We start from the raw sequence: 20,476 nt of genomic DNA on the forward strand, positions 1-20,476 counted from the left end.
AGAACTAAGTTTATTGAATACTTTCCCGTGAATGGAAATGCCCAATATGTGAACAGTTCTACCTAGTAAGCATTGAAAAACCACGGCTTACAATTCGGTGTGTTCATCTATTGACTCCTTTAAAGCTACCCAACGATGTCATGGCATTCCTTAATTGAAACAAATTAAAATTCACAAAAAAAGAAATAAAGTGTTTAATTTTTCTAGCATGCCAAAGACAGAAAAATTATTTAACATAGTGTATTAAAATAGGAAAAGGTCACTTATGGGGAGCAATTAAAATCATTACTGCCACAAAAACTGTAGAATTAGAAAAGAAAAATTCAAATAGAGTTGCTTTTTAACTTCACAGTTTATTCCTTAATTTTAAATGATCCGGTCGCTGAACTGAAGGGAACAAAATATGCTTTTGCTGAATCTTTCAAAGAAGCCATTGCTAATGTGTTTATTTGGCACTTGAACACATTTGGGTCTAAGCAACTAGATAACGGCTTTCATCAGTTTAGCAACCTGGCATTTTCAACGACTTCAGCAGCTAACGGAGACATAAAATATTGAAGCTACGTTTGCTAAGGCTACAGCAACCTCAGTCAAATTCCAGTCTGAGAATTTATTAGCTCTCTACAGTGTTATGAAAAAAGCATGCTAATGTAAGAAAATAGCGTGGCATTGAGTACACATGGGGCGAGAGCACAAGTCTTGTGCACGGCTCCATCTCAGTTTCATTACCCCAGCCGAAAAAACTACAGTTGTTCCATTGCCCACTGATTGCATGGGCTGAGTTCACTTTTGAAAGGCAAGAGAGCAAAGCAACACTCAGTTTTTCCTTCTCTGGGTTCTGCATGCCTCAAACATGGTTTCTCATTAAACCATTACCATCTCTTCTTTCTCAGTTTATCTTCTCAATCCAAGAACAAAATGCCATGCAATTATATTGAAAAACATTCAAACATATTTATTCATTCTTTAAACAAACTTACAGATCAAGTAACTGCAATGAAGAACAAACAAATGATAGCAAAACTTGGAAAATTGTAAGCTAAAAAAAACCCCTAGCAATAAACAAGACATGTTAAAGATGAAAATATACTCAGACACTTACTTTGCATGCCAAAACACAGGCTCAAGAAATCCATCCATTAGAAGTGTGTCAATTACTATTATTTGGGAAACAAAGAATTAGGCAAAGCATTTCTATATAGGGATCTACACCATCCTCTGCATTTAAGTGTTCCTTTTGGCCTCGCACCTTCCGTCTGTTCCGTCTGTTTTTTCCACTCCTTTGGCTTTATCATTTTTTTTTTTGTTTTTCAAACAAATAACCTTTGGTTTTATCATAAACACCAAAACAAAAGTCAAAAGAATTTAGGGTAAAGTACCGAGGATCATCTTCCTAGATTGCTATACTGAAAGCAACAAAACTTTACATTATACTGTTATGCTTATTTATCTTGATATTATACATTTCTGTTTGTCTAGTGGTCTATGATGAGCAACATTCTAGATGAGGTAGACTTGAGAAATATTTATATTGCTATAATGATATGAATGTTGCAGGGGAGAGGGAGTGAAATTGGCACAGGAAATTAATAACCCTTTCTCCCACGCTATTCCTTTACCTCTGGAATATCAAATAGTGCTGCCAGCTGACTTTGTATAACCTGAGTTTTGTTTTATCTCACCGAAATCCCTGAGGCTTTATTCTCGTTTTGTCTCATTAACCAATTTTTATAATGTCTTTTTTTTTTTTTTTTTAGCCTGATTTTAAGTAAAAGATTTAAGCTAATGTGGGGTCTGCTAGTTCTGCTACATTTCTCCTCCCCTGTCTACCACCAGTAACAAAAGGTGGCTAAGAGATGTGGAGGAAACTGTATTTGAGAGGCTCTGTGGGGACTGGGGGAAGAATTGGATTTACTAAGGGGGAGGGAATACGTAAGAGGGTATAGGATGTAAATTTGTAGCTAAAAAGCAAGCTCTGTTAGTTCTACTTCTCGCAGAACAGTATGTTCTAAAAACGTAGCATGTCATTTCAGGTATTTGATTGAATTGAGTTTGAGGACAGGGCTGAACTTCAAAAGGTTAGTGACTATAGAGTTTGTTCCTAGCAAACTTCTGAGGAGATCTCTTCCCAGTCTGCTAAGACTGTCTGTATCAATGACTAATGTGTCTGCACTTAGCTGGGAGGAGCAAGAAATTCCTGAACACTAACCATAACCAGCTTGTGTGGATCCCTTTTTCCCCATTACATTACTTTCTGCCTCCAGCACAGTAAAGGTACTGCTGTTAACACCCTTGCAGCACAGGGTAGAAACTAATGCTCAGAATTCAGAGAAAAGAAATGTCACAGTTGTGCCACAAAACGTCTGCTGAGCTTTGCTGGGTAAAGCAACCTCAAAACAAAACCATCAAAAAGTGAACAAATCTATTCATGATTTACCAAAAAAAGTCATCAAGCTGCTGCAGTAAAATATAGAAAAAATTTTTTAAAAAAGTCAAATCAGCACCTTGTTTTAAATTGCTAAGCTCCTAGAGGGGAAGCTCAAATCACAGCCTCATCACTATAAAAAGAATAAAGCTTATCCCTTAGAAAGCAGGCCAAGGCTGTCATCCGCTCTTCCCCCAAATCCATCAGCTCAGCAGTAAGGATGGGTCTTGAAGTCTTTGAATTAATTTGGTTTCAGTGGTTTAGCACCTGCTAATCAATTTGACCACAGCTCCTTAGACTCATGCATCCATCCTGGTAATTTTGCTGGACAGGCTCAGGATGACTTAGCTTCCAAAAATCATGTGTTTTCAGGCCAATATGGCCAAAGTAGAATCACAGTCTGTTGAGACTCAATACAGTTATCTGTCACACAACAACACAGGTAAAAAAAAAAAAAAACAAAACTATTTATCATTTTAAACAAACTATAATTAACTCAAGAAGTCCATGAAGGCAAGGCATCTGAGGACAGGCACTTGAAAGGATAAAAAACTAAGCCTTTTCTATGAATAGTCTGAATACCAGCTGGAAAGCAGAGAGGCTTTTCATACACATTTTTATAGAAAAAACAACCCTCTTGTATGGGGTTTAGACCAGGCCACAGCTGACACACATCAACCAGAAGTGTAAGAATGTCAGTCCATAAATGCCCTCTGGAAACCGCCCTGCCCTGGAGCACATGAAACAGGCCATCCACACACGGTCCATGCTCTGGCAGCGGTTCCACGTAGTAGCACTAATGAGCCATCTACTGTAAACGAGCCCCATCTCACCTGCTGCAAAATCGAGCCAAATACTTCAGAGAAGTCAGTGCTTGCTCCAAAAACCTCCTTTATAGTCTAATGTGAGGCACAAAAACATAAGTGCAAATGAAAAGTAATAGGGCAGAGCTGGCTGGAGCCAGAACGAGAGATGCTGCAATGCAGTCAGATGAAAGTTACATACACGCTTATCTTAAAAGATCCAAGCTGAGTATTTCTAGCAGAGATGGAGGAATGGCCACTGTTAGTGATGTATCTTCTGAGCATCAGAGAAGTAAGGCACAGAAAGGACTCAGTAAGGTGAAAGTTGGCGAATGTCTTGCAGGCCTCTTCACATCTATGTTGTCACCTGAGGTACGGGAGCAGGAATGAAAGTTTCCTCATCTTTAACTGGTAAAGCAGAGTTTATCGGTTTTCTTTTTCAGAATTAGAGCACTCTGAGGTTTCTGTTACAATTAAAGAATGAATTTCTTCTTCCTTAATTAACTTGTCGTAAGCATTCACAGAATCATCCTTTGCACAGCTCTGAAAGAGAACAACAACATTTTTAACAGCGCTTCTTCATGGCGAGCATTGTTTTTTCAGCCCAATAAGACAGACTTGTTTCACAACGTATAGCCTAAATCATGGTGAAAAAGCCAAGGCAGCTGGGCAACAAACTGTGCTTATTATGGACATGGCTTAGGCCTGGTTGACAGACGAGCTGTCCTCTCTGGAGACAAGGAAGAGCTGAAGGTTGGCCCCCATCTTAAGAGTGCTTCCAACTACCGCTAATGGGTGAAGTGCAGGCAGAAGGACAGAGAAGTGAGGATATACATGCTTAGTAGAGTTTTCACTGACACCTTGAGCAGATAGAGAAGATCAAGATAATACTCAGAGGCAAGAACATAGCGTTACTTGGGGCAGTAACAAAGCACTTGTCAAAGCACGACAAAGTGTAACAACTACCATACTTATGATCCTCATGGCCAAGATTCCCATCTTAGTCCCATAAGGACCAATACATGCTGAAATATTATCCAAAAGATAGTAAACTAGGAGGCCAGATCCATGCTTTCCACATAGTTCTGGGTTATTATTAGGTGATCTCAGAATACCCCTACAGAAAAAGGGAATAACGGATTTTTGGACTCTGACTCCATTAGCAGTTGGGAGGCCACAAAAGGAAACTTATTTTCAAAAAGTCAGTGATTCCTCCAACTCCTGTTCGGCTGAGAACATCCAATGCACATGCAGCACCAAACACCCCAACAGCCATTATCCTCTACAAACGCTTCAGAGGTGGCACCAATTTTGAGACGCCACAGTGAGTCAGAAGGTCCCTTCCGTGCAAGGACTGTGTTCAGAGAACAACGTACAGTGCCTCACGTCCAGGTTTGAATTAGGGCTTGTCAGTGTACTTCCCTTAGGATTTTTATAAAGAGCTACTGAGTTAGATTTGTTTAGAAATAAGAGTTTCAATAATCAGTATTATGTTTAATTTTCCTGAAATAAGGGCCCATAGCAAGTGTTTCATCAACCAAAGCTTGAAGCACCTATAGTTATTGCGTTCTTTTGCCAATGAGAAGCTGTGTGTCCCGATTTACTTCATAGTTAACTGCCTGTGATAAATGTGAAAGCACTAAAAATATAAGTTTCTGGAAGTCAAACAGGAATAGCTTTATTCAGCATCATATATAGAAGCAACTAGCAGAGAAAGACCTGAATGTTCAGGAGAAGTACTTTAACGGAGTTGCAAAAAAAAAACCAAACCAAACCAACCAAAAACCAAAAAACCCCAACCAATCCCCAAAAAACCCCAAACCCCGCCAAAAACCCCAACAACCAGAAAACCCCCACCCAAAAAAGCCAACCCCAAACCAACTCAAAACACATTTAAGGGACTAGCGGTCTGTGAAATAACAGAAAAATGCAATTCTACTAATGTATCTAGAAAAGTATATGCAATTGGAGGGGAAAAAGAAATTGGATTAGGAAAAAGAAAATCGGAAGCCTACAGATTCCAGATAGATTAGTTGGCCCAACAGCTTCTTACTAACCTGGGAATCCTCATTCTGCTCTCCAAACATGCGCTTAAGAATTTCTCTAGGGTGTGGAATTGGTGGAAGAATTAATATCTTCAGCCTTCAGAAAATGAAAAAGAAAAGCTTTAGATGAAAGGTGTATTAATTTAAAATCACCATTTCAATGTTCTACTTGGGTGCGGTCAAGAAAATTCGTGGAGTCAGCTTTGGCATCACTGGCCAGCTTTTATTTTCTGCAGCTGTAACCCAATTCTCATTTTTACTCCCCCAAAACAAAAGGAAATGGGAATATTCACACAGATAGATTCTAAATAACTTTCACTGTTGACAAAGACAGCAGCAAAAGTCGACTTTTTTTAAAATCTGGTAACATATACTATATAAGCTCAATTTTTAATTTGGACTTCATTGCTTAAAGAGAGGTGATGCAATAGCTGTGCAACAAGGATCTAACTGTAGGCATACATAAGCAACGTTACTCAAGTGTAACCACAGCATGTATCTGGTCTATAAGCCTAATTTTAATGACTGAGGCACAACGGTGCTGCCATTTTTTTATGCAATGCATGTTACAGATACATGCTGCTACTGAAACGTGCCGCATCACGGACAGTTACCTGGAAGAGAGATGAATTGTAACGCAAGTCAAAGACCAGTCAGAATTAGGGGATTGTAAATAAATGGAGATCGTTATTTACCTTTTTAGATAAACTAGTAGAATTATTGTAGATACTGCTACTATTAATGGAATGGTGATTATTAAAACAAAATAGAACGTAGAGTCCGTCTTCTCACCTGGAAAACAAAAATTGTAGAAACTTAGGGATGTTTTGGGAGACTTTTTAGGAATAATGACAACGAATTAATTAATTCTCTAATTCATTTGCAGACTGAATGTTTTTCGAATATACTTAGCACTTTTGTAGGCAAGGACTCATTTTTCAAAGCATGATATTATAATGTGGATACAGTTGGCAAGAAAATGAAAACCAGCGAGACTCAGGGCTCAAAAACTGACAGCGCTGGAAGGGGGTTATTGCACAGCTACGCGCATGGCAACCCCATCAACATGTACAGCAGTACAGGCAGTAGTTGATGGCACTGCTGAAGGACTAGAACTCTCTTGCCCTCTTTTCACCTAAAATTAAATAGATACATAGGAAGATGATCTTCAACTCTCATTTACTTAGCAGACAAACGGTATTAGACGCCTTACAGATGAAGAATAAAGTGCAACAAATTGCAGGAACAAGGGTTCTCACCAATACTCTTTTCTTCACTCCAGTCACTATAGAGCTTGCTGCTGTAACACTCGGACTTTGGTTTTGCTCTCACTTTGAAGATGTACTTGCTATTAGGATCAACGCTAGGGATTGACGTATGATTACGATCAACCTAAGGCGAAAAGACAAGGTAATTTGCCTTGTTCAATTACCAACATCTTCTCAGTCATTTACAAGCCTATTTTCATTCTGCAGTTAATGTATTCTGAATGTTTTGATGGAAGATCTTTTTGCGAATACCGAACTTCATAAAAAAGGACATAGTAGCATTTAACCAGCACAGACTGGCTAAATAGAGATTCCAAAGCTAAGATGTACTTATTCACTGCTACATCTATCATGCTGCATTTGGCATCAATGATTAAACTAAGACTCAGTGCCTGGAACAGTGCCTTTTTTTTGGGGGGGAGAAACATCTGTGATTTACGCTGCCTTCCCCTCTGTCAGGGCAGCAGTGCTGATCCAACTTTGACCATGCAAAAGTCTTCTGTGATGCCTCTAGAGAGGCATGCAAATACACCAGCTGGGATCAAACTTTACTTATTTTTGATCCAAAATGCCAGTTTCCTGAGGAATGTTGATATTATTCGAGTTTGCTAAATTTGGGGTAGGACAAACAGCTAAATATGCTCCACAGGAGAAGACTGCCACCTTACTTTTAAACTTATCACATTGTTTACCATTCTGATCAAACAGTACAGTCAGTTTGGCTATGCGGATACAGGCATGAGTACATCCAGACACTGAAGTCAATGCTTTTTGTACGTACATTAAAATCAGTCTAAGAGTGCACACCTTTTTCTCTCCCCCCCCCATCCTCAGTCTTTTTATCCCCTTGCTTGTCTGTATAACATTCTGTGTTCTTGTGTGCACACACAATTAATTTTGCTTTATGGTAATCAGGTCACGTCATTGAAGAACGAGGCAGTCATCTGACTGAGGGCAGGCCAACGACAGGAGAACCCAACACCAGCAGAACAAAGTCCCATATCACTGAGAAACAAACAGGTACATGCCCCCGCAGTGTTATTTCCTGATAAGTGTTGTTTAGTTTAGTGTATACTTCTTTATCAGGCTGTTCTTACACATTACTGCTTTGCCATAACAAACAACAGCAAGGATTCAGAAGACTCGTCTCAATTGTGTTGTATAGATATTACTACCAGAAACCTACTGTATGGGAGAAAAAAAAAAATCTTACGTCCACACACCACCTCCAGCTAGTGCACCAGACCCATTCACATGCGGCATATCTAATTTTTCATTTTTAAAGAGCAAATATTTGAGTTACTGTGAATATCAACACAAATGATAACAGATACATAGAAAAAAAATCAGTTAACTGTAAGTAATGAAAAATTACTTTAATTATCTGAGCAGTGTCCAAATCACAATTGTGATATTCAACTTCATAAAGTAAACAATTTTCTGGAAAGGTGTCCGATTCGCTCCATTCTACACGTATTGCATCATTAACCTTTGACAGTGTAACGCGTCTTGGTGTAGCAGGTTTTACTGAAATGCAAAATGGAAGAATTAGTTAAAAAGTATATTTCACTGCTTAAAAAAATTGTTCAAGTCCTGTTTTGCATAATATTACACTTATGCCAGTTTAGGAACAGAAAGAGGAAAAAGTTAGCACCAAAAAGTCAAGAAAGAATTAAATCAACTAAAGAAAAAGAGTAAAAATGAGTGGAAAATGACACCCCCCCCAAATACCCCTCCCCAAAAACAAACCCTGTCTATATAATTCCTAAATCAAAGATCAACAGAAGAAGGGAGCATCTAATCATGTTGTCTCATGACAGCTTATGAACTGCAAGCTTCTCAAACACAACGATATACTAGCAAACTTATTTTTTTTAATTATTTTTTATAACGTGGTGTTAAACTTACCAAGGGTGGTAGGATTTTTACTTGCACACACAGGCCTTATTTCTTCAGAATCATCTCTAATTAAAATACTTATAGCTGGGTAAGTATTGGTGACTTTTGGGAAGCTAAGATTGAAAATGCATTCAAAGGTTCCTTGGTGTATAGAATAGTTGCTGCACTTCTTACGGTTTTTCAAACCATCAAACCTATACGAATAAAAATATTTTCTTAAACTTCAAAAGAATAGGACAGCAAGGGGCAAGCTTGTTTTAAACCCATTACAAAATCTAAAGACTGATCTTGCATTAAAGCTTTGCTATAGCATATATAAAAGTAAAGCTAAGCAAAGTAAGAAGCTTTTCATTTATCTCAAGCTTTAGAAGGAATATTATTTTTGTAAAGAGTGTCAAGTAGCAGAAAGAGAGGCAGGTTTGCTTTATATCCAAGCACCAAATATAGCAGCTGCTTTCAGCTTTGGTTCACATTTTCCACATGGGAAAACAATTCTAAGGAAAAAAAAAAAAAAAAATCTTCAGAAAGCCAACTAATTGGGATCACTTCCCACCAACAGCATTTCACTTCTGCGATAGGATGAGCTGATCAATCTCCTTTAGCCGTGCCTCAGGTATTGCAGCTCTTGCTTGAGACGGTCAAGTTTTACCTATTGCCTGCATTTGCTTTTCAAAATGTCAGTATTCACTCCCAGTAACAGAGAACCTATGACAACCTTCTTCCTTGCTTCTCTTTGTTCCCCAGATCCCAACGAAAATACGCCAGTAGCTTTTCCTCCTGAGAAAATGGATTATTTATTTATTTAAAAGTCATATAGAGTAAATCAAAGCTTCATTTAGGAGCACAATAGGAGTGACGTTCCCCTACTTCGCATCTCAATATACAGGGGCTGGGGAAGCCAAAACCCTGTCCTGTTTTCAGGACAGACCCCTTTTTTATCCACCCTTCTCACCTCCCCGCCCTGGGGCTGATGAAGACGGAGGCATTCAGAGCAGACAGCACCTTGCCGATGCATCAACCTGCTCTCCTAGGCCTCCATTTCAGCAAGTATTACTGGGCACTGACCGGATTTGTTTGTTCTAAGCTAATGTCATATTCATGTTCACTTTCAATGAAAAGATAGGGTTTTAGAGGAAAATATCAATGAAGAAGAATAAAAAATGGAACAAAGCATAATTTTGCAGGTCATCGTTCAGTCATTTCTGGGGGGGGGAAACAAACAAAAAAACAAAATGAAGAAAAAAACCCCAAACACACAACCAAAACCAAACCCTCACCTGCATTACGGAAAATGCATCTTTCAGTCCAAAAATCAAGCATTTCCTTAGTTTTCAGCTTTAAAACTAAAAAACCAAGTCTTTTTCTTTCTGAGCAGCACAAATCAAAACACTTTGCTGTCGCTGCAACTACATCTTTCATTAAAACTAAGGGGTAAGTTGAAAATATATAGCTCTAATTAAAGCATTTATTCCACTAAGTATCCATCCACCCAGAAATTCAGATCTTCAGTGCCTCACTGGTACTAAAGAAAAAATTTCTTTGAGTAGCAGTTTAGAGAGAGAACAGTCCTCCCCGCATTTAACTAAAGCAGCAAGTTTTCTGCTGGTTGCTGTCCAAATGCATTAAATCGAACAGCTAGCCAGTGAGACTGCCACTGGAGAGGAATAGGAAAAAGTTTATGTAGTTAACTCAGATAAGACAGAAAGCTGATTTAAAACTGCAACAAGGGGCTTTCAGAAAGAAAACTTCAATATTTCTACAGAAGCTAATGCAATCTGGCATTTCACAAGCCCCATCAACATGCAGAAGTATGCATAGATTAGTGTGTGCAGATCTTGCTGCCAAGTTTTTGCTCACACCACAACTCTGTCCCTTTGGAACAAGAGTCTATTTATGGCAGTCAGCTGGCAAGCGTGGATGATGATAAAAAGATGTTCTCCATAACTTTCAAGGTAAATCAGTTACTTGTGACATAGAAGATACAAACAAAACCGCTGCTAAGTGTTATTAATGCTTTCGTACCATTTTCCAGTCATTTAAGAGCTGACACATACATTAGTGAATGATTCTGACTTGAACGGCCCATGTTTGTTGGGCTGCAAAGAAAGCAATTAATATATTGGTTCTAGCTCAGTTCTCAGTTCTTCCCTCTTTGAATCCACAATTACAAGAAATTAGAAAGCAACAACAGTTCTTTTAAAATGGGCTACAGAAGCAGCCAGTGATTCACATAATAGTTACATTAACTTCCCAAAAAGACTCAGCAACAGCAACCTCTTGACCCTTCAGCAGTGAAGTTTTCTGTTGGACAGGACCCAACACTAACTTGGATCTTTCAAAGCAACAGGAAGCAGACAAATAAAACGTGTAACATAAAACTAAAGGTTAGCTCTAAAGCACTTTAGAGCTGGGAATAAAAAGTTCATACAAACCAGTAGAACAACGTATAATTGGTATCACTGCTTGCGTTCTTCCCAGGACGCCACGTACAAACCATGTACTCCAAATTGTGCCAAACGCAGCTCAAGTCAACAGCAGCAGTACCTGGAAGACCTACAGGGCAAGTTGGAAAGGTCTCTTAAGATTTACTCTGCCAGCAAAGTCTTCTCCCCAATTTCCAGAAGTAAAACATCCCTTGGTACATAACTGAAACTGTCTGGAAAGCAAAGATGAGTTACCTCTCAGCCTGCACTGCCTGCCTCAGCATAGCCAGTGCTGAATTCCAGTTGTTTATTGCTTGCAATAGCTGAAATCTCAGCAGGGCAACTTCTGAATGCAAGCTAATCGTAACAGGGAACCTCAGTTTCCACCATGTCTGAATTACTACTTCGAGTTACCTGATGCTAAGGACAAGGTGTTGAGTCACGAAAATATTTTGTTCTATTAAAGTACAGATACTTTAAAAAGGAGTTAAAGTAACTGGCAATTACAGGGATAGTACTTCGCTTTGTTATAGTTATTACAGCCATCAACGTTAAAAATAGGCAGCATTTAATGCTAGTATCTTCTCCAGATACAGTATTAGTTTCTCGGTATTCTAAATATGGAAATACCTGCAGATCTTAAATATGGACAAAAACACCACTAGGGTAAGTTGAATTTTTAATTGAGAGCCATTACCTCTAGACATTTATCTTCAACATATTGAAAACCCAAATTACAGAACATAAATACAAATAAGTACATAACAATTGTGAATAGAGATGTCAATGTATCTCCCAGGCAGAGTGATTATGGAGTAAAGTCTTTCATATTCAATCCTGCATTTTTGTATGGTACAAGTTCTTTATACTGTATTATGATTTACAGCACGTTAGATATTTTTTCCTTTTAACAAGTCACAATGTCTCCAAGAAGTAAAAAAAAAAAAAAAAAAAGTTAATTTTATTAAGAGTTCAGACTTCCGTTGATAGCAAACCCCAAACTACCTCCTACTTCTGAGCTTGCATTCTCTCTGAAGTAGCGACTGTCTAAGAGGACAGGAAAATTAAACTGGTTTTCCTGTTCCAAAAAGTATTTAAAAATATTTTATCTGCAAGCAGACTTAAAAGCCCCAACCTCTTTAGTACATGCTGTCCTAATGATCTGCTTCCCTGATTTTCCAGAATGGCCTTTTGACAGACACGCAGACAAGCCTGGTAAGGTCTCAGAGTCTCCTGTCCACATGTGGTTTTCATCCACATCGAGTCATGCTCCTGGGTTAGACAGACTTCTACTACTCAAGACAAAAGGCTCTGTTTCCTTGCTGCACCTCCTAACTTCCAGCATCCAGCAGGACACATTATTCCTTAAAGTCTGCTTCCTAACAATTTTGTTATAGACCCCTTATCTCTGGATGTCAAGAAACAAAAAAATATTTTTTCTCCGTTCATTTTGCTATGCACAGCTTTGTAGACCCTAGTCATCTCTTTTGAGAGAACCCTACTATAACTATTTAATTAAGTCACTTATTTATTCAACAAGTTGTTAAATTTGCTAGATTCATCCCTCTAACATTTACAAATGTAGGGTTATTTTAGGGACTTATGCTTGTACAGAAAAATAACACAAAATAAACTGACTTAGATCTTAGTAATGAAGTCAGCAGGCTTAATACAACATACGTTATCGCTTATCCCACAGCCACAGCATGGCAGGGACAAGAGGAATGACAGGAATCACATCATTGCCTTGGAAGAGCATTTAAATTTTACAAGCTTGACCATAAGGTTTTAAGCCTCAGAAGACTCCAGCTGTGTTTAAATGGAGTGTAATCGTTCTGTTTAAGCTCTATCAATTGAACTAGCCCTCGTGTTTGGTATCTCCCTATTTCTCTATGATATATTTCTATGATATTTTGTTAAGATAAGACAGAAAACTAGGCCGTGTCTCCGCAGGCCAAGGGAGGCAGGCTTGTCTCAGGTGTGGCTGCTGCAGGTGTTACCTTTTGGCAGAAGAGAGGTCTCCACCCATCGGCTGGGCTCGCTGGTGTTATCGTGCTTGCACTCACTTCTCACTTTGAAACGCATTTCCTCATTCAAGAACGTGTCCGTCACGCGGAAGCGACTCTTGGTCCATTCCTGGGTTTAGATGGGGGAGAAAGAAAACCAGAACATTTGGCAATACCATACCAGACACATGGGAATTACTACTAATGTAAGAATACATTACAGCCCCTCAGAAAGACTGCAACTCAAAGCCAAATGAAATGAGTGTCTGACAACATGGGAAGCCTCAGCTTCACTTAGCTTTTCCTTTTCATCATCAGGCACACTCAGAACTCACCAAAGGAAAACCACGTCTACTCCAGTGACCTGTAGACGTGAGCGATGGCAATAGAGAGATCAAGGAACAACTATAACTGGGGGAACGTGGGGGGAACTGGTCCTACAGTAAACCTTCATGAATAATGCAAAATAGGCATGTTTATACTACAGCTGTATAAACAGGAGTTTACAGATCTAATATTCATCTTTCTGTGTGTGTATGACAAACAGAAGAAAGAACATTTGAAGACATAATGAAAAAGCAATGAGAAGAGTTTGCGTGGATTTAAGGAGCAAAGGAAAAAAAATTATCAAAACAAATCCACAAATGGCTATTACTTAATACAGTGACACCACATCAGGACCAAGTAGTCCATGAGCTTCCATTTTCAGAAGAGCGTATGTGTTTGTGTGAGAAAAAGGCTTACCCTTTTCTCATATGCTTTCTTGAGCATCTTTTATTGGGCTAAGGGGATGTCTTTTACTTAACTGGAAACAGGATTTAAAAAAACAAAACAAAACAAAACAACTTTGTTATGACCAAAGAATGGTGTAACCACTCAAGTTTTCAAAAAAAATATTGGCACTAATGAAAGGGCAAATCAAACAGCAATGAACAGAGTAGGTTCTACCAGCTGCAATGCAAAAAGATGGAGCAAGATCATATGCAGTCTGGTTCATCCTGTTGCGTGAAACCACTGTCCCACAGCTCCTTCACTGCTGCTGACCTTAACATCTGTTAGACCCTTCCACAAACTCATTCAGCTCATTAACCAAGCAGACTTTCAACTTGTTAATTTGTCAATGAACCCATCAGAACAGGTGAACAGGTTTCTGCTGAGTTAGCAAGTTCAACTGGCTCATCTAAAGGTCCGATGAAGATCATTAGAGAAAGGGGTGTCAAAAATGAAATATCACCCTTTTAGCAGTGTTAAGCCATTAAATCAGCCCAGCTGTTGGCGAAACTACAGCCTTACTTCGACTCCAGGATATCCTGGAGCTGTCAGAAAAGTCTGGCAGTCACCGTGAAGAGGCCATTGCAAACATCAGGCCATAAAATGGCAAAAGGGCTCAACAACAACGGCCTGTTTCAAGAGGCATCGCATTGATTTTAACCATATCCAAAATAGCGGCACTGCTGACCCCACAGTCGCTGTGTATTCAAGGTTTCAAATTCTGATGGTTTGGAATTACGGACTGTCAGCATATTATCTTACTGGCAATAAATTGTAAAAGTATTTGTCCTACAGCCCCTTCCGTACCATGGCAATGCTGCTCTCAGTCCTGACCAAACAGTTGTTAATCCACACCAAGGATCACATCTGGGCTGCAAACCATCTAACACAGGCATAAAAACAAAAGCCCAAAACAAAGAAGTTTTAAAATTTCCGTTCTCCGGAACAAATGTGCTCCACGTTGTCTGCATAACACAACCCCCATGAATAACCGCAAACGCAGGGGCAGGGCAAATGCAGGAACATGTGAATACTTGGCATTACCTCCAAAAGACGCTACGCTGTCAAACCACAGCTACACCAAGGTTAACGTGCCCTCCTCTTTCCTAAATTGAGTTCAAAGTGAAGAAGATCAGCCTTTGCAAATTCCCATTTAAGTCTTAAGGATGTAGACTGCCCTGTATATATTTTATTTTTTCTAGAAAGCTGTATAAACAAAGACTGAAACAAGCCTTTTCATGTTATTATTATGGTTCTTCTGTATTATCGGTAGCAGCTCAGTTATCAGAGAGCAACAGACAGATTTTTCTGATCAGAAGATCCCACATGCTGGTATGACTCATTTTTGAGGTTTTGATCCCATGACAAGAATTAAAGGCTATATTAAATCTGTATTTATACATATTCATATATGTATATATGCTTACACACAGTTTTATCACAATACGACATTTACTGGAGCATAGCAGAGCCTAAAGAAGCGATGCTCTTACTGTTTTGTACTGAGGGACCTCATCAACGACGATGTCGCTGGAATACTCCAGGTCGCAGCTACTGCTGATGTTCTCGGGGGGGTTCCACGTCCAGTTCAGGGTGCAGATTTGGATAAATGAGTAGTCCAGGTTGGATGGAGGCGGAAGAACTTTTGCTCCTAAAAGAAAGAAGTTATCAGTGTCACAATCCTGTTGGTCCACATTTTTGCCATTAGTAATATTGACCAGATTTTTAACTCTCCAACAGAAAAGAACACAAATAACTTCTCAACTTCGTCAGCTCGTATTTGCTATCAGATAAGCTACTGCCCACTAAATTTTTTCTGCTATTCCTGTTATGTCAGTCTATCAATCATTTAAATAATTCTAAGAAATGCACACACACAAAAAAAAAAATCATTGAAAAGTAATTTTTAAGAAATTGCAGCACGCAACAACGCAGTGGCTGTGGTAATGAAACTTACGCTCGTGGAGGGAAGAGGAGTCTAATTTTTCAGGTCTTTTCTGCTGAGAGTTTGCATCACGCATGCTGAATCTTTAGTAAATATAGTATATGCATTTTGTGGAGCAATTAACACTTTATTCTACCCTCAAATTATCCATCAGTGCAGCTTTAGAGAGAAAACTTCAAAAAGACAAGCGATTACATGTTGCAGGCAACAGCTGTACGTTAGAACCACAATTTAGCCCAATCCAAGCAAAACCGAGAATGTTAAAACAACCAAGAAACCACAAGGCTTTTTCAATTACTCACCTATTAAACTTTTAATGCAACGCTCTGGCACAGCGAGCAAAACCAATGTGGGACAAATAGCAATTTGCTGCTGGCGCACTTCAGCGGTACATTTTTTCAGCTCCCCAAAAGCGAGACAAAAGCAGAGGAAGAGCCGTGACTCAGAGACAGTTGCTGGGATAAATCCATTTGTGCATTGACCCTTCCTTACTCTTGTGCAGTCCTGAGTCACAGGGCACTCGATACCCAGTCACACAGCTTGAAGGCCGTATTAGAAAACAAAGAAGGGAAATACGGCAGAAAACAGAAAACTGCCAGTAAAAATTAAAGTATGTGTCAGACTCCAATTCTAGAAAAAAGTATCAATTGGTAATTCCCTAAGAAAGTGAAAGTGATTTTTTTTTTTAAAGGGCTACTCTAATGTGTCCTATTAGGAGATATTAAATAAGAGGCCAAATGAGACTGCTTCTCAAGGGTAGCTACAGGTATCATCACTGAGGCACCACCACCTATTTGTCTGTGGAAAGAAAGCACCCTTGTTAGGCAGCAGGTTCACAAACACTTCCAACTGGTATCAGCAGGGGCTGCAGGTCTTGCTCATCCCAGGAAACTTGCTTGTTCCAGGAAACCAGGCTCGACCTGCCCCAGCATTTGGGGGAGCACGGAGGGAAAGGGCAGAATAATTCCACCGAGATCAGTTTTCCCATCCAGGTCATGGTGCAGCCCCATTGCCTTCTGCTAGCGCAGGGAAGAGGGCAGACAGAAAGGCAAACCAGCTTCTTTCAGCAAGAATTCTGCTCAAAGCGTCCACGACGCCATTATCTTGCATCTCCCGAGAGCCAGAGCTGCCAAAGCTTGGAGAAAATCCATCAAGCTCCTTGAGCTTTCTCAGACCTTTGCATAGTTGAAGGACAGGCAATGGTAGAGATCAGACATTATTACCGTCCGTGTGTATGCGCGGATAGCGTACGCTCGCACAGAAAATAAGAATAATTACTAGGATTTACTGTTTCAGTCTGAATATGCTTAGCTTTTTTGAATACTTAAAACTTTTGACATTTGTTTGTTTGTTTGTTCAGTTTTATAGCTGACCTTGGCAGCAGAGAAATTTTTGTTCTCACAAAAATACAGTCTCCTCTGAGAAAACTGAACCTAGCCAGAGCATCTTTGCCTACGACCTGTTCCGCTAACAAAAACTTATGATGGGTTTTAAGAACAGCATTGGGGGCTTAAATTTGCAAATACTGAGTCCTTTAGATCACGTAAAAAAAAAAAATATTTATTCAACAAACTACATAGCTCCAAGCATTGTCTTTTCATTATCATGCTTTTATTACCTACAGAAGCTGCAAACCATTTAAAAAAATAGTGTCATCCCCAATTGCCGTTCTGAAGTTCTCCACATTTCCTTTTAATAGCTTTGATTAGAAGTAGTTGTGTTTAAGCTTGCAGATTTCTAACCTCACAAAGTAAGAATTGGGACTATTCAAGGATTAGAAATAAATTAATAATTGTATTAGCATAAAAAGTTCAAGTCTAGTAGGTTTTAGATTAGTCTATACAATTCTGAAGCTTGTGCTTTAATGTTATATTCAGTGAAGATTTGCTTTTATTCATAGGCTTGGCCAGTCTCATACTTTTGTTGTAGAAAATATATATATATACAGTTTAATACTTTGGTTATTAAAATCTCATCGCTACAGCAACTTAGCAGAACTACTCAAAGACCAACTACAAAACACAGGCAAGACATTATTTCGCTCTTAAAAACCAAAACCACAGTGATGCTTCTAAGAAAATAAAGCGCAGCAGTCGCTAGCAGAGAGCCGCTGAGGCAATCCTGCATAAATAACATTTTATTTCTAAAAGCGATACTGTGGAAACATCAACAAATACTTTGCATCCAGTATCGTGAAAGCGTTGTAAAGTATCGTACTTTGTGTTTTGTCCTCCTGTATTTTTTAAGGTTGATTTCATAGTTACAAAACGAATTGTAGCCAGTTGAAAAATTCCCTGTTTGCAACTGTATTTTTGCCTATCGTCAGCCAAGAGAGAACTAGTAAGCCTCCGAGCCCCGCTTCTTACGAAACCCTCTCAGACGCACACGCATCTTTCCTGCAGCTAAACGCTGCTGCTTCCAAACGCGGGGAGGCCAACAGCCCCGGCAAACGAACGAAGGGCCCCGGCGGACGGCGAACGGCCCCGGCGGACGGCGAACGGCCCCGGCCGCGCCCCGCACCCCGCCGCGGGCAGAGCGGCCCCGCAGCGCGGCCGGCGCCCGCCCTCCCCTGGCTCCCGGGGACCCCCCCGGCACGCACAGGGCGGCGGGCTTCTGCGTTGGTTTTTAAGGCAGAGACGGTCCCGAGAACCGGGACAGAGCTTAAAGGGTTTCTGCTGACCCTGCCAAACGCTGCCTTAGGGAGAAAAGCACATTTTTGAACATCGCCGTTCCTCCGCACGCAGCCGACGCGCTTCGGATTTCTACTACAAAGCGAAAGCATTTGACTTACACGCAGGCACACGCCCCCGGCCCGCGGCCGGGCGGGCAGCGCGGCTCCCGCGGCCGCCCGACCCCCGCAGGGGACGGTGCCCGCAGCGGCTCCCCCGGCCCCGGCTCAGGCCGGCAGCGAGCGGCCCCGGCTCCGCCGGCCGGGGCGAGCGCCCGGGAGCGCGGCGGGGCGAGCCCGGCCGGGGGCTGGCTGGCAGCCGGCCGGGGGCCCCGCTCCCCTTCCCGCTCCTACCTGCCGCCGTCCCCGCGGCGACCACCCAGCAGACGGCGAGGAGAAGCCGGCACCGCAGCGAGGCTCCGGGAAGATCCATGGCTCCGGCGTCCCGGCCGGCCGTGCGCGTCCCCTCGCTCCCGCTTCCCGTCCCGGGGGCCGGGCCAGACGGGAAGAGCCGCGCCGCGGCCCGCCCAGGTAACCCGAGCCGAGCGGGGAGCGGCGGCCGGGGCGGGCGGCGGAGCGGCGGTCCGCCCCCGCTACCTGGGCAGCGCCGCCCCCGCACCGCCCTGCCCGCCCCGGGGCTGGGCTGCGGCGCTCCCGGGCCCCCGGCCCCCGCCGCCCCGGGGCCGCCCGCTGCCGCGGCGCTGGGCTGCTGCCGGGGGAGCTGCCCACCACGTCCCCTGCCCCCGCTCCCCTCCCTCCGTTGTGTCCCCCCTTGTGTCACCCCCTGCTTCCGGCCCCTGCTGCCCATCGCTGCCCGCACCCGCGCCGCAGGGACACTTTTCTTTCCCCCGGAGCCCTCTGCGCCCCGCGGGGGCCCTCCCCGAGCCCCGCCAGGGCCCCGCCGCAAAGCCCGGACCTCCGCCTTGCTGGGGGACCCCGAGCGCTTCCCGTGCGCCCTCTGCAGGGGCCGCGGCCGGCGCCGCACCCCGCACCGCACCGCAGCCCGCACCCCGCCCCGCACCCCGCCCCGCACAGCGCCCTCCAGCAACGCCCTGCCAACGCCCCTTCCTTGCACTTCGGCTCGGCCGTAAACTCTGAAAGATCTTGTTTTGGGAGTCAAAGTCATTTTGCTTTTACGAGCCGGTCCGCCCGCAGCTCCTGCTGCTGTTCCTGGCAGGCGCCCAAGGCGGTCACATCCTCCCACTGGGAAAGCAACTGCGTGAGCACATCCCCGGCCGGTTCTTGTGGTGGTAAACCTAATTATTCACACACACCCCCCCCCCCGGCAGGACTCCTCTTTTCAAAAGCCTTCCTGCAAGTTCAGGTTATCGCTATAGTTCTCATCTGTACTAAAAATGCATATTGTTCTTTTTCTGCTCCACTAGTACAGATTCTTCTTTCTACAAACTTCCCCAAACGCCCTCTGATTCAGCCCCTTCCAAACATGATATGGTCACTTGCAGTTTTGCTCTCACTTTTACGGGTGTGATGCGGCAAGTAGTTTTCCCAAGTTTTCCCAGACATGGGAATATCACGCAAGTGATATTTTGATACATTTCAGGATAAGAAAACATTGGGGGTAAAGGCTTTTTCTTCTGCACTAGATTTTTGTGGTAGTTAGCAAGCTTGCTCCTAGTTGCCACCCAAATACGGCTATTATAAAAAGAGTACAGATCCAGCAGAGAGGAAACTTTGGCTAAGTTTCAAGGCAAACCAAAATTCATTAGTGAAAATTACTTATTCACAAGCCAACAGAACGTTTCGGTATTTACTCAGCTCTTCAAGGAGTTTTGCAAGAGCTCATCTGCTTTTTAGACACTCATTTTAGAAAAAGGGAAGCGGATCTTTTTATGATAGGGCGGGGAATATCCTGTTTTAATGTTTTTTTTTTTTCTTTTCAGCCTGTTTGTTTTTATACTCCTGGGAAAAGACGAGGATTTAGCAAATTTCCTAGTTGCTGTTAGAAAGTGCCGAAGGGCCCGCAATTATAACCAAATAAAAATTGTGGCTTAAAGTTCCAGGACGTGGAATGTGTAAGCTGCGTGACTACGATCAGACAGTGCGACTACCTAGAACCAGCATGGACTGTGCCTGCTAGTGATGACCTTTGGAGAGTAAAGCTGATCCGAGATACAGCAACCTCTCTCTTGCTTTCAGTTTCCTTGCTAATGTTTTCTTTCCTTGTTTCTGTTTTGTCCACTGTTTTTCCTGCGACAGCCAGTG

At 42.0% G+C, this 20,476-nt stretch overlaps 1 protein-coding gene across 1 annotated transcript; it reads right to left on the minus strand.

Moving 5' to 3' along the window:
* Window positions 1-1,044: 1,044 nt before the first annotated feature.
* Window positions 1,045-18,752, minus strand: IL13RA1 (interleukin 13 receptor subunit alpha 1). The gene is made up of 10 exons (XM_082323087.1): window positions 18,608-18,752; window positions 15,134-15,291; window positions 12,864-12,999; window positions 10,873-10,993; window positions 8,450-8,634; window positions 7,917-8,068; window positions 6,533-6,665; window positions 5,969-6,065; window positions 5,286-5,370; window positions 1,045-3,771 (listed from the first exon to the last, which is right to left on the minus strand). Exons 1-10 carry the CDS (start codon window positions 18,684-18,686, stop codon window positions 3,652-3,654), a joined length of 1,266 nt encoding a protein of 421 aa, XP_082179213.1. The 5' UTR covers window positions 18,687-18,752; the 3' UTR covers window positions 1,045-3,651.
* Between the last annotated feature and the right edge of the window lie 1,724 nt (window positions 18,753-20,476).

Source organism: Platalea leucorodia (genome assembly GCF_965183815.1).
Source record: "Platalea leucorodia genome assembly, chromosome: 10".
NCBI classification, from domain to species: domain Eukaryota; kingdom Metazoa; phylum Chordata; class Aves; order Pelecaniformes; family Threskiornithidae; genus Platalea; species Platalea leucorodia.